The 26,404-nt window shown below is 41.1% G+C and overlaps 1 protein-coding gene across 1 annotated transcript in view; it reads left to right on the plus strand.

The window, feature by feature from the left end:
- The window catches only part of Helz (helicase with zinc finger), a 124,633-nt gene that overhangs the window by 53,526 nt on the left and 44,703 nt on the right, over positions 1-26,404 (plus strand). The window contains exons 13-20 of the mRNA XM_051179515.1: positions 7,337-7,604; positions 11,376-11,709; positions 12,421-12,551; positions 14,834-15,013; positions 15,490-15,594; positions 19,690-19,868; positions 22,499-22,617; positions 24,680-24,825. Coding sequence (XP_051035472.1) covers positions 7,337-7,604; positions 11,376-11,709; positions 12,421-12,551; positions 14,834-15,013; positions 15,490-15,594; positions 19,690-19,868; positions 22,499-22,617; positions 24,680-24,825 — 1,462 coding nt within the window. The remainder of the gene's footprint in view (positions 1-7,336; positions 7,605-11,375; positions 11,710-12,420; positions 12,552-14,833; positions 15,014-15,489; positions 15,595-19,689; positions 19,869-22,498; positions 22,618-24,679; positions 24,826-26,404) is intronic.

Consider the following 26,404-nt stretch of genomic DNA (forward strand, 5'->3'; position numbering starts at 1 on the left):
ATAGGCTGGGTGGTGGTGATGTACTTTTAATCCCAGTACTTGGGAAGCAGAGGCAGAGGGATCTTTGTGAGTTCGAGCCAGCTTGGTCTATAAAACAAGTTTCAGGGTAGCCAGGGCAGTTATATAGAAACCCCCTATCTTGAGCCCTCCCCCCAATTATTTTGTCTTATTTTATTTTTTGTGTATGATTATTTTGCCTGCATGTCTGTTAGTGCATTACATGCATGACTGTTGCCCACAGAGGCTAGAAGAAGACATTGGATTCTCCAGGACTGGAGTTATAACTGGTTGTGAGCTGCCATGTGGGTACTGGGAATTGAATCCAAGTCCTCTGGAAGAGCAGCCAGTGCTCTTAACTGCTTTGTTGTCTTTCTAGTCCCTATAAATTCATTTATTTTGTGTATGAGTACTCTATCTGTATGTCTGCATGCTATAAGAAAGTATCAGATCCCATTACAAATGGTTGTGAGCCAACATGTGGGTGCTGGGAAATGAATTCAGGACCTCTGGAAGAGCAGCCAGTGTTGTTAACCTCTGACCCATCTCTCCAGCCCCCTTAAATTATTTTTATAGTTAATTTTTTTTTTTAACTATTAGTACAGAGTTCTTGTCAGTAAAGAATTGAAGGCAAAAACACGATGAAGTACAGCTACCATTCAATATTCTACTCTGAGCTGCTAGCAATGAATGGGCAGTCCTGTATTTTCTGTCATTTCCTATAATCCCTGTGTGGACAACATCCAGAAACACAAGAGGAAGACAATTACTTTGTGCAGTTAATGGCAGGGTAACAGCATGGTCTTCTTGACTTCATGATCAGCCAGTTCATTATTGGGATGTCCTTTGTTTGCAACAAAGAGAAAAGTGTTGTTCCAGGTATTGGTCTGAGAATATAGCTTGGAACTGAATCAGATCTGGGTTCTATCTTGTTTTCATTGTTATAAGTTACAGTATAATTTGATTTTGCATGCAAAGAAATTTAGTGATGAAGCGAAACTGGAATCTGAATGAATGGGAAATACCTTCATCCCCACTATTTGCTTCTTCTACTTGGTTGGCTATTTCTGTCTTCATTGGGTTTATATTGCTGTGATAACAACAAAAGGTAACCTGGGGAGGTAAGGGTTTATCTCATACTACAGCTTTTAGTTTATCACCCAGGGAAATCAGGGCAGAAACGATAGCAGGTACTGATGTGGTGGCCATGAAGGGGCAGTGCTCCCTGGCTTGTTCTCAGCACCGTTTAGGTCCCCACACAACAGCCCGCTGAGCTCTGAGCATTCTTGTCCCGCCTGGAGTTCCAAAGCCTTTCTACAGTCCTCCCCAAAACATGGTCAAGTGTATCACAGCAATAGTTTCCCACTCCCGGTACAGTTTCTGTCTCAGCTGGCTCTTGCTGTGTTAAACACCATGGCCACAAGCAATTTATGGGAGGGGTTTTTCCTACACTTGCAGTCCACAGTTCATGAGTGAAGGCAGTCACAACAGGAACTTGGAGGCAGGAGCTAATGCTAAGGCCGTGGAGGATTGCTTGCTCAGTCTGCTTTCTTGTAGAAAGAGGTAGCACTACAAATGCAGAGGTGGCCCCTCCCTCAGTGCGCCGGACCCTCTCACACTGATCGCTAATTAAGAAAACGCACTACAGTCACACCTACAGGCCAAACCATGGGGTGGTTTCTCACAGAATCCGTCCCAAATGACTCTAGCTTGCATCATACTGATGTAAAACTAGCCAGCACACTGGTAAGCAAGTTTTGTCCTTAAGTAACACTAGAAGATGTTTTTTTCCATAAAGTTACACATTTGGCTCTATTGGGCCATCTCCACTGACGTTACTAGCAACTCTTATGGTAAGGATTGCTGTCCAGTCTCCCTCAGCCCTAGTGTGCCTCAGCTACCAAGGCTGTCTGTGCCCTTCAGACTGATGCTGTTATTTCATTGCCTCAGGGAGTGTGACTCAGGGAGACTCACAGTCGAGTCGTATGACTGATGGATGGCATTTTCCTAGTTCATTGTTAATCACTGAACTAAAAACCTCTTCATTAGTTAATTTAGCTTTTGAGCTGAATTGAAACACAACTCCATAGATTTCTTCTTCCTGTTTAAAAAGTTTTATTTATTTATATTTTACGTACAAATGTTCTGCATATACACCTGCACACCAGAAGAGGGCATCCGATCCTATTACAATGGTTGTGAACCTCCATGGGTTTGCTGGGGATTGAACTCGGGGCCTCTGGAAGAGCAGTTAGTGCTCCTAACCCGAGAGCCATTGCTCTGGCTTGATTTTCTTCAATTTTTCCCCACACTGTTGTTACTGTCTGCAGTGTCCATTCCTTCTTGTAGTTACAAAGTAACCCAGACTGTTGAAGAAGTGTGGGGCTTCAGCTGTGCTCGCTCTTTCTTTCTTTCTTTCTTTCTTTCTTTCTTTCTTTCTTTCTTTCTTTCTTTAAACCTCCACTTGTTTTCCTGGTTATTGAGTTTTAGAGAAATATGCTATTAAAATTGTCTTTGGGTAAGCTTGAAGATAGGACTCAAAATGTATGGTAAAAGGCACCAGCAAGGGAAGTTAGTGAGTTTTGCTTGCTTATTGTATGTCTATACAGCTTCCATTGATAGAGTTTGGAGATGCTGATTTGGAATTGTATTTTGGAATCTGGAAATAGCATATTTAAAATTTATTCTTAGGTTTCAATCTAGAAGCAGTAAATTCATGTCTGTGCTGTGAATCTAGTAAGACAGGATGACATCACTACAAAATTTAGTCCCCCTTAAAAATGATTTCCATTGCCGAAGGTGATGGTAAACTACACCTATCTGCTATCTGTGAACATTGTATGATCAGCAAAACATTAGAAAAAGAGGGTTTTAAAGTTTATCATCAAAGGTCAATGTAAGGAAAGACAGGAGAAGCTGCCTGCTGTCTTTACTGTTTCAGTCTGGTTATGTGGGGTATACCCCTGCCCCTGCCCCTGCCCCACCCCGCCCCACGAGACAGGGTTTCTTTGTGTAGCCCTGGCTGTCCTGGAACTCACTCTTTAGACCAAGCTAACTTGGCCTGTGCCACCACTGCTGGGCATTGGTTATACATTTTTAAGAAACAAGTTTGGTTTTGTTTTTTACTGTTCATTAAATTTGTTCTTTGACAAATTAAGTTTCATACTTTTCTTTTTGAGGCTGGGTTTCTTTGTAGCCCTGCATGGCCTGAGGTTCACAGAGATCTACCTGTCTCTGCCTCTCAGATGCTGGGAGTAAAGTGTGCACCATCACATTAGCCACGTGTGTGTGTGTGTGTGTGTGTGTGTGTGTGTGTGTGTGTGTGTGTGTTACAGCTTCTTATTAGTTTCTTACAGAGGAGGAAAATAGGGGCCAATGGTTGGCACAGCCAAGAAGGCTTCATGTTGCCTGTGGGTAGCAGTGTGGGAGGGACATGTAGTGAAATGGGAACAGAAGCAGTAGGGGGGATACTGTGTGCTTGTGTTTTCTTTGTAGCGTGAGTGGCCAAAACTTTGGCCTTTTAAGAGAAAGTGGGGTGTATGACTTTGAAATTAGGAAGCATTTTATCTCGCTTTTAGATAAATAGAGCTGTTTTTAAGAAATTGCATTTATTGGATGCCCGTTGGTTGTCTCTGCTTTCTTTTCCTCTCCCCATCTTCTTGTGCAGTCTTCAGGCCCCGTTAAAGATTCTGTTTAAATTGGTTGCATTTCATATTTTGAAGCAAGGTTTTCCTTGGATGCTATATTATAATGAGTAGTAGCTTTGGGGCTGGGATGCAAGCAGACTTCTAGACTTAACATCGGAGAGCTTAAGGATGTTGGGAAGTATTTCTTGTGTCAGATTAGCTATTCTAGTTGAGTTGGCTATTTTTGTAAAAAGACTTTATTCTTTTACAATTATATGTAGGTGTGATGTCTGCATGTGGGTGTACACATATGAGTGGAGGTACCCTCAGAGGACAGAGGCATTGGTTCCCTGGAGCTGGGGTTATAGAAAGTTGTGAGCTTAATGTGGTTGCTGGGAACTGAACTCTGGTCCTCTGGAGGAGTGGCAAGTACTCTTAACTTCTGAGCCAGCTCTGTCCCAGAGTTGGCTATTTTTGAGAGTGGCACCCTTCTCATGTTGTTAAGTATATCCAGTTGGTTAGGTTTTTGGTGATGTTGAGGAATCAGTGCAGGCTGTCACCCATGCTAGGTAATAGTCCAGTTTAATTTTCCAAGGATTTCTCTGAAATGTATTTACAGCTTCTGCCTACTTACCACACTTCAGGGTAGCATATTCTATATGTAATTTCTTTCAGGTTTGCTTGGAGATTATTTATTACAAGGGTTGCTTAATGAGCAATGTTAATAAGCACTGTTAAACTCTGCTAAGTGATTTTGTGACTATTGCCCAAGTTTGTTCCTTTTTTGCCTTTCCAGAGTGTGATTCATTTTAGGCTGATGTAGGTTGAGGGAACATGCCTGCCATGGATGAAGAGCTGCTCAGCAGTCCTGAGCAGTACTGTCTGGGTTTGGTGATCGCAGGTGCAGGCCACAGCTGAGGATGAACACACCTGTAGGAGCAGGTGTGTCCAGTGACTCCATAAGAGACACTGTAAATCAGTGGGTCATTACACAGTGTAACCGTTTCTTTTTCCTGTAAGGAATGAACAAGGTGTGGTGGCTCACACCTCTAATCCTAGTGTTTGAGAGGCTGAAGCAGAGGGATGACGGCAAGTTCCAGCCATAGAGCCATAGAGCTATTATAGAGGAAGACTCTCTAACCCCCCTCTCCACACCCCAAACAAAACAAAACAAAACAAAACAAAACAAAAAAACCCAACCAACCGAACAAAAAAACCTTCAAAACCAAGAGGGAAACAAGTAAACAAAACACAAGGGAAGAGGCACAAAGAACAGAGGTGGAAATCTGCAGGCTCCCAGGAGAATTAGCTCTATAAAGCCTCTTAGGAGCCACCAGCCATTCACAAATGACCTTTTGAGGCCGGCACACCTGAATGTTTCCAAGTGTCTTCTCTCTACCACTACAGCTTCTGCCTCTCCTATATAGTCAGTAACAAGATGCTGGGTGTGGTGGCTCATTATGTAATCCCAGTGTTTGGGAAGCAACCACACATTCTAGGTTAGCCTGGGCTGTGTAGTGAGATCCCACCCTACAGTCCCTAAAATGAAAGAGTAAAAATTAGCATTGTTTGAAATTTTTGTGGTGCTACTTACTCAAGAATTTCTTCAAATCAAAGTGTAAATGATAACACTATCTACATAAAATTTCAAAGAAAAAAAATACTCTTGCTTTCGCCACATCCCCAAAATATTATACTTCCAGTCAAAAGTAGAGAAATTGAATTTCTGTGTAATTTGTGCAGATTTGTTTTTTGAGATAGGGTTTCTCTGTAGCTTTGGAGCCTGTCCTGGAACTCACAGAGATCCACTCAATTGACACTCCCCCCTCCCCCAAACACTGGGATTAAAGGTGTGTGCTACCACAGCTCGGCCAGTTTGTGCAGATTTTTAACAAGTTATCCATAGCATTCTCAGGATACCATTTTTGGTTTTCTTCTTTTTCTCCAAGCACCTTAAGTGACATAGGAGTAGTCAGTGACTTTTAAATGACACGAGAATGTGTTGCTTGAAGTATACTAAAATCTCTTAAATAAGATCTATAATGTAATTATGAAATGTCAATTTCCCACCTTAGAATAGAAGTTAGACATCCTTCTACATACTAATTTTTTTCTTTTCTTTTCCGTTTTGGGTTTGACACAGGGTTTCTCTGTGTTCTTGACTGTACTAGAAATCACTCTGTAGATCAGGTTAGCCTCAAACACAGATATTTGCTTGCCTTTCTATCTCCCCAGTGCTGAGACCATGCCTGATTCAACTTATTTAAAAATTTAGTGAGTGTGTGTGTGTGTGTGTGTGTGTGTGTGTGTGTGTGTGTTAGTGTATATTGTGTGTTTGTACCTATGGGTGCCAGAAAAGGGTGTCAGCTCCCATGGAGCTGATTGTGAGCCATCTGTCAAGTGTGCTAAAAATCAAACTCTTGTCCTGAAAAGAGCATTAAGTGTTCTTAATTGCTGAGCCATCTCTCCAGCCCTTAGACTAGTTTGAAGTGTAATTTTAATGGCAGTTCATCTTTACTGCTGTGATAATTGTATTTATGTTGCTGTCTGAGAAGTAGCAACACCCTTAGAAAAATGCTCTCACAAGGATCAAAGGGTAGAAATTAAGGCCTTTATACATTTTTATTAAGACAATAGGATTAAAAAAAAACCCAAAAATAAGGTATTAATATACTTGCTACTGTTGTGAAATTTCTTTGTGAATGATTGCATGTGTGCTTATAATGCATACATGACATTAGAGGTTGCAAAACAAGAGCTTGGGGTATAATTTAGTGGTAGAATATGTTGGGTTTGTGTTTGATCTCTAGTACTACAAAACAATCAATAAATAAACTTGCCAAACTACTTAGTGTGAGGTTACAGTCACACCTGTTCTGATTCAGAGAAAACTTGATGTGGCTTCCCCTTAGCTCTGTCTGAAGTAGCAAAATCTGTCTCCTGTATCTGAACTGACCCTTTGCCTAATGAGTCAAACAACTTCTACCTTTTGGCTGAGTTTGCTTTTCTCCACCCATTAAGTCTCAGGCAGTGCACTGTGAGCTTGCGGCTCACATCTTTGCTGGTCTATGTTACGTCTCTTTCAAAGATGCAGAACCTGACAGTTCCTGGCTTTGACATTGTGCCCTGCTGAATTTTTACATGGCCTTTTGGGAAGTGGCATTCAAGTGACTTCCTATCACCCGTTCCAAGGAGTTGGCAGTGTCGTACATCCATGTCTTCTAACAGATTGGTGCTGGTAGCAAGGTGATGTTCAGACAGCTTCTCTTTGCCACACAAGCAAAGGTTGAGACTTTAAGGACTTTGGTTACTCTCATTCTTATGGGCAGGTTCTCGTAGAACGAGGAGGAGAAAGTGACAGTCAACCATCACTTGGTACATTTTGTCATACAAGGAATTGATCAGGTTTCTCCTGAAAGTCAGGTGTTTCTTGACTGAAGAATTAAGTTCTGAATATTAACCCAAAGATAACTGTTTGTGACATGACCTAGCCTATTGTATACAAAGGTGTTCTTACATGAATTCCTAACAATGTTATTTTGTTAAAAATGGCCAAAGATAGGTCAGACGTGGGGAAAATACTCTCTCAATGAGTTTTGTATTTTAAGAATTTTAGATCTAGTACATGAAAAACTGTTACAAAAATAAGTACTTATTCACCTGAGAATTTGACGTCGAGTTCCTTTGTAAACATGTCTCTTGTTTTCCTTTAGATCTTGAGTACCTGATGCACGCAAAGCAGCAGCTGGTGACCACAGCCAAGCGCTGGGACTCTTCTTCTAAGACTATTGTAGATTTTGAACCCAATGAAACTACTGATTTGGAGAAGAGCCTTCTGATCAGATACCAAATTCCTCTTTCTGCTGACCAGCTGTTTACACAGTCTGTTTTAGACAAATCATTGACCAAGGCTAACTATCAGTCACGGTTGCACGACCTGCTTTATATTGAGGAGATAGCCCAGTATAAAGAAGTTAGCAAGTAAGTTCTTTGAGAACCTCCCTCTCCCCCTCCACTCTTCCCTTTCCCCTCTCCCCTCCTCTCCTCCTCTCCTTTGTCTCCCTTTAGAGACATTTTCAATTTTACAATGGAGATGTGCTTAAGTGAAGATGGGTATTAAAATAATTGTTCTTCACTAGCTATATTTTTTATTTATCGAATTAACTATTTTAGAAATGGGGTCTTATTATGAAGTCCTGGCTGGCCAAGAACTCAATATATAGGCCAGGATGGATTTGAACTTATGCCTCTTGACTGTCAGGATTATAGGTATTAGCCAGCACCCTTGGCACTATCTTTAATGGAAGTGCTAGTAAGAATTATGTTTAGGAATCCAGCAGTGGTGGTGCATGGCTTTAATCCCAGCTCTGGAAAGGCTGATCTTTGTGAAGTCAAGGCCAGCCTGGTGGTCTACAGAGCTAGTTCCAGGACATCCAGGGATCCACAGAGAAACCCTGTCTTGACAAAGAATTGTGTTTAGTACATGGGTATTTCTTACAATACCTTACTGAATGTCTACTCTGGGACCAGTTGTGCTCACTTTTGGAGTATAAAACCAGCCTTGCTCTTGAGGCGTTTTACAGTGAGTTCAGGCTGTAGCAAGCACTTAAAGAATATTCGTTGAATAAATGTACAAAATTGGAAGTAAGTTACATATTTTGAAAGTTCTTTGAAGAATGAAATTTAGATAGAGGAAAAATAGTTTGATGAATTGGTTTTACAGCTTTTTATAAATGTTCACATCAGCCAGGAGCCGAAAACAAAAGATGATTTGGTTAATGTAAGAGAAATAGTCTTAAATGACAGTGTGAGTGAAACTATTAAAAAGGTTGTTATTTTGAAACTAGTTTTTTACTGTTTAGGTAAAATAAGATGAATTTTCAAAATTGAACCCAAATGAGACATGATTATATTTTTATAATTGTTTCTCCTTTTAAATATAGTCTAACCAAAACCGGGCATTTGTAGCACACACCTTTAATCTCAGTACTCCGGAGGCAGAGGCAGGCGGATCTCTGTGAGTTCGAGGCCAGCCTGGTTTACGGAGCGAGTTCTAGGACTGGCTCCAAAGTTACACAGAGAAACCCTGTCTTGAAAAACCATATATAGTCTAACCAATATGTTTCTTTTCTGCACACTGTCTTATCATTAATAATAGATGCAGAATACTCATTAGGCGCATGTCTAAAAAACAAAGAGCAAATGAAAACGTAAAAGTACATTGTGCCACTCTTATTTGTTGGTTAAATGTGATAGAACCTTTCAAAGTCTCATACTAAATGTGCCAGGTCAGTATACTTTGTTTTCATTATTCTGGGACTACATCATGGTTCTTTTTGGTTTTATTCTTTTCTCTGTTTGTGGGAGCAGAGTTTTGCTGTATAGCATAGGCTGGCCTTGAACTCGTCACTCTTCCCCTTTTCCTCTTGAGTGCTTATATTTTAGATATGTGCTGGGCCATTGTATTATTAAGTGTCAAGTGTCATGGTATGCATGTGATGTTAGAGGGCCATCTTCAGGGTTTGGGCCTCTCTTTCCACCTCGTTTATGATATTGGGTTTCTCTTGTTTTGCTGCCTCGAGCTTCTGGTCAGAATAGATTAGAAACAGAAAGCCATGTTCAAAGTTTATTACAGTAATCCATGTTGAAAATGTTGAGTTGCAAATGACTCCACCAGTAGTAGGAACCAGGGCTTTGTGATAGTATGGTGAGGGCAATGGCAGCTGGTGAGACAGTTGACGTAACTCAGCTTCTGGCTTGGAGACCTAACTGAACTGGGGAGTCTTTTTGCATAATGCCTGGGAGCACTGATTTGGAGTCATGGTGGAGGGGTCAGAGGTCAATTGGTGTTACACATCTGGGCATGGAGGATATAGGAACAAGGGTGTCAGAGAGTAAGGTGAGGGGCACATGGGGGCTTTGAGAAGGTGGCTGATTTCAGATGGAAATGGGGGTAGTTAGGCAGGCAGCAGGCAGTCCCTGGAGGGTGTGGCTCTACAGAAGTCAGTAGAAGATGGAGTTTAAAGAGATGAGTGACTGCAGAGTAGAAAGGACACAATTTGAAGCCTGAATGTGACCTTTAGCAACAGAGAGGTCTTGCAGACAGCCATGTGTTAGAGGCCGTCCCTTCCAACTTAAGTGAGTTTTAATGATGCAGTCCTCCTCATGGTGTGGAAGGCGACTTGGAAGCTCTTTGTAAAGACACAAGGAGACAAGGGTTCGGGTTCTTTTCTATGGTGACATGGACAGGGGCTGTCAGCTGGCCAGTTTCACTTCCCTTTCATGTTTAGAGTTTTTAATTTGAGTTCTTATTATAAATCTGGTCTTATCAGACATACTTGGATAAGATGAAATGTGCATTTCTTTAAAATTACCCAGTAAAATTACATTCAGAGTGAGGTAAATGTTAAGAGTATTTTTAGAAAGTCTCATACAAGGCAGATCCTACTGGATTTTATTTGATCCTCATTAGAGCTGTGCTATTAAATATTGATTTTAGTAAGTGTTGATCTTTTGATTTTATATCTCTTGTGTATTCTATTTGGATGTTTCTTTTTTCTTTTTCTTTTTTGGTTGCCCCTCCCTCCCTCGCTCCCTCCTTCTCTCCCTCCGTCCCTCCCTCTTCTGTTTAGTGTCTTTAGTCAGGTTCAGCTGGCTAGAGGCCAAATATGCCAGCCCTGTGTCCCACTGCCTTGTCATGGATCCAGCTGTGCTGGGAGTGGGCGATTACTCCAGTGATGCCTGAGTATGGATGGGGTGGGCTGGGGTTCAGGTGTCTGGAGGTTGTTTTGGGGTTTTTCAAGACAGGGCTTTTCTGTGTAGCCCTGGCTGCCCTGGACTTGCTCTGTAGACCAGGCTAACCTTGAATTCAGAGATCTGTCTGCCTCTGCCTCCCAAGTGCTGGGATTAAAGGTGTGCACCTGCTGTTTCTTCAACTGCTTAAATGAGTCTTGATTCTCTGTACACCTTCAAGCACACATTCTCTCATACTGACACCGTGTCCCGATTGTTGTCTGCTAGGATAGGCAGACCTCTTTTCTCCATAGCAAATCCCTTGCATGAGACTCACTCCCTTGTAATAACAATAAACTTTCATCTGGGTGTTACTTGTTGTCATTACTGAGAGAAATGGTATGGTTAGATTCTTTTGTTAAAATTTACCTGGTAAGCCCTCAGCTGAAAAACCACCGTAGTTTTAATACAGTGCCTTTCCTCCTAGCTTAGGTGGTTTTAAAGTCTTAATGATCTCAACCAAGTTCAGACAGGTTTTCCTATTAGTCAATGTATTTCACTTTATTAAAGATCACCTGCCATTACTTAGACTTTCAAGAATTATTTATTTGTGCTTGTGCATGTTCATGTCTGAGAGATAGGACTCACATTTTGGGGTCAGAGGACAACTTTTGGGAGTCAATTTACTACTTCCATAGGTTCTGGAATCGAACTCAGGTTACCATAGTTGACAGTAGGTGCCTTTACCCACTGAGCCCACTCAGGGGCCACACTTAGTCATTTAAAAATCCACATTCTTCAACACAACTAAGTATGCTTATGTAACTTGAATTCAGTTTGGATTTGGGGGACAAAGATTATAGCATATAGAGTTGATAATTAAGTACAGTAGAAGTTATACAAAGTTTTATATTTCCATATATTTCTGTTTGAATAAGAAATTCAAATATATGTTGTATTTTTCTAGTTCTTATGGTTTTGATGATAAATACTCAAACTAGTTTTCTGCTTTCGATTTAGGTTCAACCTTAAAGTGCAATTGCAGATTTTAGCAAGCTTCATGCTCACTGGAGTTTCTGGGGGTGCAAAGTATGCTCAGAATGGACAACTTTTCGGGCGTTTTAAGCTTACTGAAACCCTTTCTGAAGATACTTTGGCTGGACGACTGGTGATGACCAAAGTCAATGCTGTTTATTTATTGCCAGTCCCTAAAGAGAAGCTAGTACAGACCCAGGGAACCAAAGAGAAGGTTTATGAAGCTACTATTGAAGAAAAAACAAAAGATTATATATTTTTAAGGATATCCAGGGAATGCTGTGAAGAGCTTAATCTTCGGCCTGACTGTGACACACAGGTATGTTTGCAGTGTCAGCCACCGCCCGCCGCCTGCCGACTGTTGGTTCTCCACCTGACCAGAAGTGTACTTGACTTGGCAGTCTTGTCCTGGGTGGTTAAAATTCTGCTTTGGCCTGTAAGGAGCGTGTCGTATGTTGCCATCAACAACGGAAGAGCAGATTTGTTTCAGGAGCTGCTTGCATTCAGGGCCATGGGATGAGCGCTGTGTCTGCTTCCTTTCTGTTTGCATTAATGGTGTTTAGGTGAAGCCTGTGCTCAGTTTGCCATATTTAACTGGAAAGCTAGCCTGTCTTCTGAAAATATTAAACTTAGTAGGCCATGATTCCTAGTCAGTCTGTACAGGGTTGTAAAGCTGATTATCACTCAACATGTGATGCTACACACTTGTTCTGATGTTATCAAATGTGTTCTTCATGGGCATGATGGGCTCAGATACTCTTTAAAAGATTTCAGTTCTTACTATGTAAAATGAGGTCAGTAATAGCATGTATACTGTTAGTGATCACACTGACATCTATGGCAGCTGTTTGTGACAGTGCCTAACCAACGCAGCCAGGGTTTCCTATACCAGTTATTGTTAGGATATGATTGTAGTTTGAAAGAAACTAACTTGTCCTGTAAGCTGTTGTCTCCGGGAAGTATTTTTGTGCTCTGCCAATATTGATGTTGCTGTAAAAACTGTTTTACAAATGTTCATTTTGTGTTTCAGGTTGAGCTTCAGTTTCAGTTGAATCGATTACCCCTCTGTGAAATGCATTATGCACTAGACAGGATTAAGGACAACGGTGTTTTGTTTCCAGACACCAGTATGACTCCTACCATACCTTGGAGTCCCAACAGGTATGAAAAGAGATTTGTTTTGTTTTGTTTTAGAAAAAAGAAGGTTGTTAATGTTAAATTGAATACCCCCCCCTTTTTTTTTTTAAAGACAGCATCTCACACCGTAGCCAGGCTGGACTGGATCTTATTATGTATTGCAAGCTGACCTTGAACTTGTGGCAGTCCTCCTGTCTCGTACTCTCCAGTGCTGGGGTTGCAGGTGCAGGCCAGTATACTAAGCTCAAGCACACGTTCATTAGGAAGTTTGCCTGTGTTCTTCAGACGATGATTCAGACTGCAAGTTAGTTCTGTGGCTTCTCTTGGTGGTCTCAATTTGCTAGACCTTAAAAAAAAATCTAAGTGGCTTTATGCAATAAAGACATGGTTGGGTGGCCACCTGGTGGTGGTGGCCCTGGTTCCTACTGATGGATGTTCTGGCATCTTTAGTGATTGATTTCCAAGGGCACCTGCATGTTGACAAGAACAGAGTGAACTCAGAGGACCAGGTGGTACATCTTTACTGGTCAGGCCTAGAAGTTGCACATACAAGTCCACTCAACATTCCATTGCTTCTGCTCCTAAAAACAGAATAAAACATGATATGCCTTTTAGTACAAGCTTGCCATTACTGCCTTACCTCACTTGTTTTTATTGCCAAGTTTCTCAACAGGCACTAGTCTGCATTCTTCAGCGTTCTTACTTTACTGAGTCTCCGCTGCTCACTATCCTGGAAGTAATTATGGTCTGCTTATAGGAACCCAGGGACATCCCAGTTCTCACTTGGTTGAGCTTCTTTGCATATGTCTCTTTCTTTGCATTTTTACAGCTGGTGCTTAAATCAGGCCTGAACTATTTCTGTGGCATTCTATTGATCTTCCATCCTGCTGTCTATATCTCTGTTGTCTGGTCCAACCCAATTACTTCTTCCAAAGTTAGTTTTTTAAACTGACCATGGCATTTCATCATGTGCTGATCTCTGGATAATATATGTAGAGATTGGTTTGAGAGACTTCTTCCTACATGAGATTGGCTAGAGTTGGGTCTCCAGCAAGCTAGGCTCTGGCGATCAGGAAGGCAGAGGAAAGGGGGGCTGGGGATGATTTGGGGGTAACCATGCTGGTGTCTGCCTCAGTCCGGTCTGGGCATGGGGGGCTCACCTAGTGCTCGTTTCTTCTTTTGCAATAGAAGATGGAGTGTTGCTAGGCACTGTAAGAGCTATGAGTGCAGAAGCTGGCTATTGAAGAGGGACCATGAAATAAGATGCTCTGTGTAGGAAATAAGTAGGGGCATGCTTTTATCTTCCAAGTTGGTCTAAGATTTTGTAGATGTAAAGAATCTCCTTGATTTGAGTTTAGCACAGTGGACCAGTTACAATTCTTAAGCCTTTCAGACTGTTAGGACAGTTTGCGTATGTGAATAGTTTCTGGTCTAAGTGCAGTTCAGCCTCCCTCGCCGAGAGGGACTTTTGCTCTCAAGTCTGTCCTCCTCTCTGGGTCACTCTGAAGATGCTTGGCCAGTCTAAAGGACTGTCTCCACACACCCCTCCTGTTGTGGTTCACATTTTCATCACTTTTACCTTAGTAGGTGCAGTCTTTCATAATTTGGTTGGAGTTGTGAGGAGGACACTGTTGATTCTTTGGTGTTATCTGTCTTAGCATCTGGTGTCCATTGTGATCTTCAAACCTTAAGCACGTCATAGAAGGGTCACTGTGGGAGCAATTGCATTACACAGGCATATGTACCATCGCAACGTGTGCTCTTCACTCAGGATCCAAGGAGCTGTGTGGGTGGAAATACTGGAAATAAAACCCTTTAAAAAACCCTGCTATTTAATCAAGATTTTTTTTTATATCAATCTGCTACTTGATCAATCAGCTTTGATATCTCTTTAATCAGGGGAATGCACATTTCTCCCCTTTTCTTTGTGTTCTAAGCCTGTCAGTAGGTCAGCAGTGCAAATTTAGATAGTTGTTTTTTTTTGCATGCTATTTGCTGCGGAAGAAATGTCAGCTTCCTCATTATGTGTAGGAAACAGTTTTCTGCATTTTGAAACATTACCAGCAGATAGACTCCAAGTGTTTGATTTTTTTTTTTTTTTTTTTTTTTTTAGATTAGTATCTTAACTCAGGTTAGTTTTGAATTATGACAGAACACCTTACATTGACTGTCTTGAGTAATCTGGAGAGGGTTTAGAGTATGTGTTGGTTATTGTAGATGCTGTGCTGCTTGGGTAGATGGAGTATAAGCAAAAACTGACAACACTCATGTGCATGTTTAAAATAGCATGCTTGCATTTTCTACAGACAATGGGATGAGCAGTTGGATCCTCGACTAAATGCAAAACAGAAAGAAGCTGTTCTGGCCATCACCACTCCACTCTCCATTCAGCTGCCACCCGTTCTCATCATCGGACCCTACGGGACAGGCAAAACCTTCACTCTGGCCCAGGCCGTCAAGCACATCCTGCAGCAGCAGGAGACTAGGTGAGCTGGAGGAGGCGTGACTGTCTCCTTAGCCAGGCTCAGCCTCTCCTCTTGTTTTAGAGATAGGATGAGGGTCAGTGAGACAGTTTATCCAGCTCTTAATCCTTAAAGGAACAGTAAGATAATGAAGTTTGTATTCTCTTAGAATATGCTGTTTTAGAAGTTGCCAGTGTAGACAATGATAGTTTGTAACATAGTCATCAAAACCCACCTCTGTTAAGGGATGGGATATGTTAGAATTCAAAGAGCTGGGTTTAAAGTGTTGATTGCAGACAGATTTAAAAATTACTTTGGGGAACTCCTCTTGGTCTTAGAGTAGCACACTCTCCTAAAGGCATCGGGGTTCCCAGTGAAGAGCTTGAGCAGGGTGAGGGGAATGGACTAGAAGACCGTTGGACCACTGCTCTCTTGGTGTTATATACTGCTTGATGAGCTTTGTGTTGTGTCATTCTTTTTATTTGCACCATTTATTTCAGCAGGATTCTCATTTGCACCCATTCTAATAGTGCTGCTGACCTCTACATAAAGGATTATTTACATCCATATGTAGAAGCAGGCAATCCCCAGGCAAGACCTCTCAGGTATTTTTAAGGCTTATTATGTATCTGTATTGTTCTTTGTTATTCTTAAGAAAAGGTGTCTGTAAAGATTTTAGAGGCTTTGGAAACACCTAAAGCATTAACTGTGCATTGGCGTTTGGAGGTTATGTCATTGGAAGAAAGCCTTAAATGAAGGCAAAATGTAAAAATTTTTGACCATTTCTGAAACATTATATATAAAGAAAGACATCCTTTTTTAAGTTTCTCATGTAAAACTGTTGTTATGGTCGGAGTGGATTTTGGTGTGTACATCTAAAAAAAAAAATAGTAAGATAAGTGACTAGCTTAAATCAAATTGAGTTTGATCAAAATTCTTAGCACATTTTGCACAGCAGAGTGGTCATTTAATGAGAGTTCTTGACAGAAGTACGATCGTTTTAAGTGGTCATTTCTTGCATGTTAGAGAGGCACTGGTCACTGAGATGATGTGCTTGTCACTTTTCCACAGCACTGTGATGATCTGTTCATGACTTCTCGCTATCATGTAAGAGACACAGTGTCAAAGGAAATTTCCGGTTGCTGTAGAAGGTTCAGTGATTATATGTGGACATAAAATATACTTAAATAAAAATCCTTTTCTTCAGAAAACAATAAAGAATCATAAATAGTTGTTTATTATACCATTTGCTTTTGGTTGTATGAATTAATACTTAGTTTTGCCATTTTGCAAACTAATATATCATGGCCTAGGTTGTTCAAATGATTATTAATTATTGCTTAAAATTAATTTATAACCACACTTTCATCCATAATATATTAACCTCTTATTTCTAGTTGCATTCAGGCATGGAAACATGAAGTTATGCTATTTAATTCCCATCGCTAAAACCCTTTGAAAAGAACAGTTGTGGTTCCTGTTAACACGCCCATGCTGTGTTGTTCTCTTGCTCTAAAAGACAGTGGAATCCAGTTATGTGTAATAATGAATTATGACAGCTCATTCCCTAAGTGAAGATGAGGTGTTCACTGAAGGGTGCTTTCACAGCTAGGTGGCAGATTTTAACCTTTGACCTCAGTAGAAGCGGAGAAGCCAGCATTCTACCCTGAGTGTTCTCACTCTAATTGAGAAGAGTTGATTGTTTTATTTACTTGTGGAGTGTGTGTGTGTGTGTGTGTGTGTGTGTGTGTGTGTGTGTTTGCATAGAAAATATGGCAATTTAAATGTCATGATGTTCTTGGCTTAGTAATGGTTGAGTGAAGCTGGTGGTGGCAGCACACACCTTTAATTCCAGCACTCAGGAGGCAGAGGCAGGTGGACTCTTGAGTTTGAAGCCAGCCTGGTCTACAGAGCAAGTTCCAGAACAGCCAAGGCTACACAGAGAAACCCTGTCTCCAAAAAGCAAACCAAACAAAAACAAAACAGTTAAGTTAAGGCCCTCCCTAGACTTGGTGGATTTAGCATAGGTATCTACTTTCTGAGATAGTAGGCTCCATCATTTTTCTAGGTTATATAGCCTTTCCATGTGCAGTTATTTTGGGCTGTGAGGGTCCACCATGACACGTGTCTCTGCATGTGTAATAAAAAGTGATTTTTCCAGTAGATTGTAGTCAGATTTGTCCAAATGTAGAAACTTGTCCAATAACATAAATCTCACTTTTTCTTAGCTCTTAGAGTTGTGGAGTCTGAGATGGAAAAATAATTATTTTCAAATGGAAGGTTCAGGTTATTTCATATAGTAAATAGAATAAAATGGAAAACCACCTAGCTTCCTCTAGTGTTAGCATTATGCACTCCCTACACACTTACTGTAGTTTTTCTCTCTAGGGAAGGTGCTAGCTCACAGCCGTGGCCCAGGATGATTTGTGTCTTTAATTCTTAGGCTGTGTTATATATATCATTAGCTCCGATTAGTTGATGCTTTTCCTACTGAATAATAACCATGATAGATTTGGGAGGTAGGATTAGAATGACTAACTGCTCAAGAGGGTTTTGCTTTTGTTGAGTGGTGCTGGGATGAACCTCCCAGGCTTGGCCAAGCTAAGCAAGTTGCCACACCCCTAGCCAGAGGAAATACATTACTGCAGTTGTTCTGGGATTTGAGAGATGGAACACAAGAGGGCACCAGATGTCTACAGATGACTGAGAAGAAAGCTGTTGCTAGGAAGGCAGAGTGGTATAAGTTGGCTGCTTCTCAGACCTATAGTGTGGACTTGGCCCTGGGAAATATAATAGTCAGTAAATATAGTCCTAATTATGGGTAAACACACATGCTTAGGAGTAGACTCCATGAAATTTCTTTTAGTTGCTGAGTTTAAAGTATTTGGAGTTCTTAGACAACATTTAGCTTGCATTGAATTTTGGTTTTTACTTTATTTAGAATTGAGAGATTTATATACATGTGCATATATCACAAATATATGCACACTCCCATAGATAGATAAACAAACAAACGAATAGAATTTAGAGATTAAAGAAAAAGTAATATAGAAAGCTGGATGGGGAGTGGCGCATGGCTGTAATCCTGGTGCTTATGAAGTAGAAGATGGTGGATTATTGCAGATTTGAGTTGAGCCTTGTCAATATCAAGGGGTCTTGAGAGCTACACAAGGAGACTGTCTCAAAGTTACAACACAAACAAATAAAAACAAAAGCACGGGAAAGAAGTAGGAGGAAAGCAGTTTGTTTTTGTATGTGGACCTGAGGATAAGTTTCTGAGCCTGGCAAGGTCATAGTGCTTGGGACAGTCACCCAGAGGAAGTGTGCTTGCTGCTGTCCAGCAAGTTGAAGGTGGCTGTCATTTTGGGTAGTCTTTAAAGAAACTTTTTTTGTTTTGTTTTGTTTTGTTTTTGAGGCAGGTGGCTGTGTTCAGCACTCAGCAGGAGTGTAGGTCATACTCCATCCACTGTGTAGTGAGGTTGAAGCCAACCTGGATGATCTCAGACTCTGTTTCAAAAACAAAAACGAGACATAGAATCCTCTGTTGCCTTTAATTTTATCACTAGTTTATTAATGAATTCTGTTGGCATTACATTGAAATATCTAGTGAATCCAGTTTGTGTACCTCTGCTGTTGCCCAAGCCACCATTATCTCATGGCCAGACCCCGGCATTTAACCTCCTAACTGCTTACCTGCTGCTTCTGTACCCTGCTTTCACCGACACCTCACTCAAGATTGGGTTAGAATCAACTGAGCTTATGAGGGCCCATCATGAGCTATCTTTCCCTGGAGTAGCTTTTTGTATAACAGAAGCCAGCTAATGCTGTAGCCCCTACCCCCATCTGCTAGTTAAACATTAAGCAGTATGCCTCCCTTTAACTCTCTCCCTAAGTGGATACTGCCTAGAGATGAGAGTCATCACAACTGCCCTGTCCAGTCGGATGGCTTTTAATTAAACTCAGAGTAAAGCCAACACCTTTGTGGTTGCTCCAAAGCCCTGTGCTCTCTGCCTGTGTGCTGTCAGTGTAGTCAGCAACTGGTAGATTTAGTCAGTGGGGTGATTGTATCTGTACATCAGATCAGAGTAATCTGTAGCTGAGGTCTGTTCAGATTTTCTACTGTAGTTATTTGAAAGATGAAATTTCTTAAGATTTGTACTAAAGAGTTTTTGATTATTCAAAAATTTAGTTTATTTTCAGATTCCAGAAGCCCAGGCAGGGGTCTTTTAGAAAAATAATTTTAAGAACTTTTCTAAAGTAAAATTATTGCAAATTGTTCTAAACTGAAAATGTTCTAAGCATACAATTTTATGGTTTGTATTATATATAATTAAAAAATGAGTTAAGTACATTTTTGTAAGTCTATACTTGAAAAAAGGTAATTTGAGAATGGAAGATTTCAAACTTAATTTTTAAAACTATTGCTTATAAAACATTTGTGTGTTAAATCTACTTAAAAAAATTAGATATTTATTTTGTGGTGGCTCTTCCACTTTATGTTTATATCTTCTAAAGTATTTGTTACGAAGGTCATCGTGGGTATAGTGGCAGTTTTATATTAAAATTCTAAGCTAATATGGTGTGAATGATTATGAGACTGATGAGTTAAATTTTGGCACTGTGATCTTAAATAACAGTGCAATGTTTTAATAATCAGCTATTGTGAGCATCCTAACAGGAAGTGTGGTCTTCTCTTGTAGGGTGTATTTCCGAAATCGCTGGGTGAAGACTGTGCACCCAGTTGTACATCAGTACTGTTTGATCTCAAGCGCACATTCCACCTTTCAGATGCCCCAGAAGGAAGACATTCTGAAGCATCGAGTGGTGGTGGTCACATTGAATACTTCCCAGTACCTCTGCCAGCTGGACCTTGACCCGGGTATGCCCACTCACCACAGGTGGCTGTCACCCAGCTTAGAGTATGCGCTGCTTTGGCAAATGTGGGCCTCGTCTGGTCAGGTGTCTTCTTCTACTGCACAGAGTGCAGCTGCCCGTACCCATTTATTAACTTGTTTCTTGACTGTGGCTGTTTCCGTGATGCAAAGCTGAGGCGGGTTCTTCAACAGGGAAAGAACTCTTTGGCCCTTGACTGAAAAACATTTGCCAACCCTCAGTGTGTAGTCAGTCAGCTTCATGACTGCCATTCCATTTGTGCTTTAGTTATCCAGGCGGTTTTTGTTAACGAATGATCATGTGAAGAATTCAGATTTGGACTTGCGCGCGCGCGTGCGTGCGTGCGTGCGTGCGTGCGTTTGTGTGTGTGTGTGTGTGTGTGTGTGTGTCTGTGCGCGCGCGCGTGTGTGATTTGCTGAGGTATTTACTAAGTTGTATCTTGTCATGTAGAAATAACAATCGTGGCACATGATTAAGGTTTCTTTTTAAAAGTGAGTGAGTGTGTGGTGTGTGCGCGCGCGCGCATGCACACACACACACACCTTTGGGTGAGTGTAGAAGTCAGGAAAGGGCTTCAGATGACCTCTTCCGTCATTCTCTCTTTATTCTTTGGAGGCAGAATCTTCTCCTGTGTCCGAGGCTCATGTTGTCTTGGCTATGCCGAAAGCCAACAAGCCTGAGTGCTCCTCCTGCCTGGGTCCTCTTTGAAGCTGGGGTACAGGCATAGGCGAGGGGTCCCATTTGTTACGTGGGTGCTGCAGTGGTGCCCAGGCTTTGTCCTTGTGCAGGAAGCCCTCTGCACTGCTGGGGCTCTCCAGCCCTGAGATCTTGGTGTTTACATGCTGGGACTATGAAAATCACTCTTAATTTAGTTACTTTTTATTTTTGTGTTTTTAGGACAGAGTCTTCCTTTTATTTGTGTTTGTGTTGAACTTGATATGTAGCCCAGACTAGCTTGAAATTCACATTCTTCTGCCTCAGCCTTCCAAGTACTAGGCTTCCAGCTCAATCTAATTTTATATGAGCACAGAAATCTAAGACGACAAGTTATGTTGAGTATGGTAGAATGAGACCATGAGATCATCATATCACTTCAGTAGATAATTTAGCAGTGTTCTCATTTGCTCTGCTAGAATTGTTGACATTGCCCATTACGTTCCCGTCCCCTATTGGAATTGTCTTCAAAGTCACGACAAATTCTGTTGAATATCTGAGTCCCTGGGCGACAGAGGCTGTTCACATCATCTGTATTTCTGTTACCTGGTCCAGGGTATAGATACTTGTTTAACGTCTTTAAGATTAAAAGCTCTGTTTATCTTAAATGAAGGAATGGAAGCCAACCTATTTCTTTTCCTTATTGAGTCTACTTTTAATTTTAGAAAGGCTTCAGAATTGTTACAAGAGTTTGCTAACCTGGGATTAGTGGCTAAAATGGGAAGATCCCCCATGGGATGAGACTTCCTCTTCATGCCTGTAGCTCTTAAGTGGCTACTAGGGCAATCCCAGGGCGAGTTTCAGAGCTCACAGCACAATGGCAGCATCACTGTGGACAAGGCTCTTTGAGATTACTTGGGGAATGTTTACTCAACCAACCTCCTCCTCACTTGATGCTGAGATCTTGCATGCTGGTCCTGCAGATAGAAAGTTAGATGCTGTAGCATTGCTTGGTGAGAGGGGGAGTAGCTTGGAAGGGCTGGGCATAGAGCTGTGTTTATTAAGTCTCTTGTTCTGAGTGCTGTTACATTTTATTTCATTCCATTCTCATATCGATCCTAAGACCATTACCTTAAAATTAACCAAGCTAAGACTCAAACTCAGTTTGATTAATTCCAGTTGCATTTTCTTTTCTTTCTTTCTTCCTCTTTTTCTTTTATTTCCTTCCCTTTTCTTTTTCCCCCTTAAACTAAATTGGGTTTCTTTGTGTAGCTCTGGCTGTTGTGGAACTCCTTCTGTATGCCAGGCTGGCCTCAAACTCACAAAGATCCACCTGCCTCTGCCTCCCAAGTGCTGGCTTTAAAGGTGTGTGCTACCACCACACTTGACCCTTGTTTTTTTGTCTTTAGAGACATGGTTTTCTGTAGCCCTGGCTGTCCTGGAACTCTCTCTGTAGATTAGGTTGGCTTCAAGCTCAGATCTCCGTGCTTCTGCCTTTTCTAACTTAAGTCGTAGACAACATTTTCCGGATCTATGCAGCTCCTGAAAAAAATGGTAACAAAAGAAAATATTCTTTTTGATCTTTTCTTTCAAAAATATTTAAAACATTTATTTCTAATACTCCATATATGAAAGAGAGAGTGTGTGTAAGTCCATGTGTGTTTCTGTGTGCAGAAGGTATCAGATCCCTGAAGTTTCAAGTAGTTGTGAGCTGTCCAACATGGGTGCTGGGAACCAAACTCAGGTCCTCTACAAGAGCAGTGTGTTTGTGTAACTGCTGAGTCATCTCTCCAGCCTCTGACCTTTTGAAAAAAGTTATGTCTTAAACAGATTGTCTAGATGGAGGATGGCCTGAAAGTACTCGTGGATCTTGAACTAATGGACTGAACTCTTTCCTTAGAATGGTAGGAATCATTCTGCTGTAGTGCTGCTGTGATGTTTTCTGTTTACACTGTCTTCCAGGGTTTTTCACGCATATTCTGTTAGATGAAGCTGCCCAGGCCATGGAGTGTGAGACCATAATGCCTCTAGCTTTAGCAACGAAAAACACACGGATTGTTTTGGCTGGTGATCATATGCAGGTAGGCGTCATCTTAGTCACTGTCTTGCAAGTTATATTTTGATGTTTAATATTCTGTTTTCTAAAATACCAGTTGTTGCCAGAATGGGGCCCCTTTTTAGGTCTCCTAACTAACTAGACTTGGCCTCTGCTCTGAAGGTAAACGGGGTAAAACTTTTGTTGGGGCAGGGGAGGAGCCTTCTTGTGGCAGCAGTGGGGTACCGTGAGGGTTGGCCAGGGTGGCGGCATCCTTGAGGATATGACAGGGAAACACAGAGGGTGTGATAGCCGAGTCTGCCAGAGGCTTCTGTAATTCCTTCTAATATCTGTTTCTGTGAAGAGTTACATTTTTAATATCATATGAAATAAAGCATGCAATTAAAATTACAGTCACAATTTCAAAGAACATGTCATATTTTATGTTATTTGCATACTTACATATAAAAAGAGAAGCCATCTGTTGGTAGCATTGTCTGTCATGCTATTTGGAGCTTTTCCTGCTACATCAGTGGGTTGAGGGTCTACAGAATAGGCTTGAGTCTTCCAGGAAAGAAGCCAGGGTATAGAAGGAATTTTGTGTTCTTCTTTTGCCTGAAGTAGCTTCAGTGTGATTTTTAGCAGTAAACGGCGTAGCCTAGAGAGGCTCTTTATACTTAATGATCAGGAAGGCAGCTTATATTTTTATTAATTAAAAAAATTTCTTACTATATTTTACCATTTATTTATGGACTTAAGGCTAGTTACATAATATTTTCTGTAGTTTGTAAAAGTTAATTTAAAAAAAAAAAACATTTATTTTAGCCAGGCATAGGTGGCACACACCTTTAATCCCAGCACATGGGAGGCAGAGGCAGGTGGATCTCTGTGAGTTTGAGACCAGCCTGATCTACAACAGTTAGTTCAAGGACAGCCTCCAAAGCCACAGAGAAACCCTGTCTCAAAACAAAACAAAAAATTATATGTATGTGTATATTGGAGTATATCTATATGTACCATGTGCATGCTGTGCCAGTGAAGAGGACTCGGGAACTGAACCCGGGTACTCTGCAAGGGCCGTGAGTGCTCTTAGCCTTTGAGCCATTTCTCCAGCCCCTTTAAAGTAATTTTAAGGTTAGCATATAGAGTAGTAGATTTCTTTATGGGAAAGAACTTGTTAATCATTAATGTTAATAATATTTTTTCATCATAGTCAAATATCTTGTGAGTTAATTTTATTTATTTATCCATTCATTTACTTATTTGTTGAGATAAAGCTTTACTGTGTATCCCAGGCTAGCCTCAAAACACAACACTTTGGCCTCAGTTTCTTAAGTTCTGTGATTCAGGTGTGTGCTACAACATTCAGTCTGAATTTATTATTTTACTTTAAAAGTAAACCCTCTAACAACATTATTCATTTACTTAGTGTGTGCGTGCGCGCGTGTTCACGTGTGAGCCCATACATACTTGTTGTGCAGGTGGAGTCAGAGAACAACTTGCAGCAGTCAGTTTTCTCCTCCCTCCATCTGGGCTCACAGGACCAAACTCCAGTCATCAAGTTTGAATGCAAACACCTTTACCCCAAGTTATTATTTTAAGCAATTGATTGGTTTCGGTGAAGTAACTGAGTTACACTCTTTAAATTATTAAGTTGTGCGGGCGGGGCTCTGTGGAACTGTAGGCACCCAGACTCTGTTGCTGCACTACACTCAGCAGTCCTTTCGTTCTTTATTTTCTGCGACAGCGTTTCTCTATGTAGCCCTGGCTGTCCTGGGACTCACTCTGTAGGCCAGGTTGGCCTTGAATTTACAAAGATCTGCCTACCTCTGCCTCCCAAGTACTGGGATTAAAGGTGTGTCACTACTGCCCGGCTGTCTAGTCCATTTTATTGGTAAAATGGTTTGTAGGCAACATGAGTGATTTTTTTTTTTTTTCTTTTTTTTTTTTTTGGGCGGGGGTGGGGTGGGGTTGGTGATTGGGGATTTGGTCCAGCATTCAGCATGTTAAATACCTAACAAGTTTTATTGTAGAAAACTGTATATACAGATTCAAAAACACTAATTACATATCTGGTTAAATTTTCTTTGTATGTTTGTCTGTTACAGCTCAGTCCTTTTGTTTACAGCGAGTTTGCCAGGGAGAGAAACCTTCATGTTTCATTACTTGATCGACTCTACGAGCATTACCCTGCTGAGTTTCCATGTAGGATCCTCCTCTGTGAGAACTACCGCTCCCATGAAGCTATCATCAAGTAGGTGTGAGCTGTCCCCTCTGACTCACACTTCCTGTGGGCTGTGGGAGGGAAGGCGGCCAGCACATGGCCAAGCACAGGAGACTTTAGGTGGATTATGTGTGGTCTCTGAGTGTTATAGACTATGCCTAACTTTGTGTTTTTAAAAGAATACCTCAAAATCCAGAGCTGTGATTCTTCATAAGAAATAATGCAGTTTGAGTACTAAAACTTCTGGTTTTACTGGCCATGATATCTTTTTCTACAAATTAATAATACTCTATATGAAAGTGCCTACATTATCTATTTTAAGAGAAAGGAAGTAAAAGAAGAAAAACCCTGACAACGGAGTTTTAAAAAGACTCCTTTGAAATACTGTACAGATGGTTAAAGAGTCATCCCTTATGTGATATCTGGGTGACTGAGTTATGGTCAGCGTCCAATTGAAGGAGCAGAGCGTGGCCAACTCAGAGTCCCCATTTGCTCTTTTCCAGTCAGCACACACACCAGAAGTCAACTCTGGAAAAGCTTCCTATAATTTAATAATATCTGTTATGTCATGCCTGTAGGAAGCATTTTGGGTCTGTCTGGAAGCAGTTGCATGGATTATTAGATTATGTTCTCTCATTCCTTTTTTCATGGTTGCCAGTAATGAGTTTCACACTAGACAGTGTTTTTCAGCAAAGTGTGTTCACTTTCCAGTTCAGACTGTAGTCGGTTCATTGTATCCAAGTCTGTATTTCTGTGCTTGCGTGTACAGTCACACATTACTTAATCATAGGCTACAGTCTGAGAACTGTTTTAGAACTTTGTCACTGTGTGAACATCGTAGGAGGTTTTTCACAGACCTAAACAGTGTAATCAGTCACCTGTGTCCTGGTAAACATGAGATGTGTGAGGTTGCTGGTATGACAGGACAGATAGCTTTACAGACATGTTTTTATTTATGTATTTTTTTTTTTTTAAATGTATGAATGCTTTGTATGTATGCCTGCATGCCAGAAGAGGGCATCAAATCCCATTGCAGAGGGTTGTGAGCCACCATGTGGTTGCTGGGAATTAAACTCAGGACCTCTAGACTAGCAGCCAATGAATGCTCTTCAGCCCTGAGCCATCTCGCCAGCACTCAGACATGTTTTTATAGGTGGAAGGATGCACTCTGAAATAACAAAATGCGGTAAATCCATAAAGCTATGGCATAGTTATTTTGAATAGGACATACACTGCATCAGTGTCCTTTGTGGGTCTTCACCACCCCACTGCAGAGCTGGGGACCTCTTGGTGCTGTGTTGTGGATGTGCTAGGAGGTTTTCAATTATGGTGTAGGCCACGGAGTCCATTGCTGAGCAAAGGGTTATTTGGTGATGCATGGCAGTGTGTGATCCACAGGAGTGGGATTATAATGTGTTAGCTAAGGAAACACAGCTCAGGGAATTTTCTTCTACAACAGAGGTCTCAACAGTAGTGAATGTGCATCCTTTCTTTTGTGCTCTGCCTTCATTTCTTACAAAATCAATGCATTTAACAATGGTGTCATAGGAAACTGCTCTGTTACCAGTGCCATTATTTCTTGGGAATTATTGGCATCATGGTATTCAAT

This window comes from Phodopus roborovskii, unplaced genomic scaffold (genome assembly GCF_943737965.1).
Source record: "Phodopus roborovskii unplaced genomic scaffold, PHOROB, whole genome shotgun sequence".
Classification (NCBI taxonomy): Eukaryota; Metazoa; Chordata; class Mammalia; order Rodentia; family Cricetidae; genus Phodopus; species Phodopus roborovskii.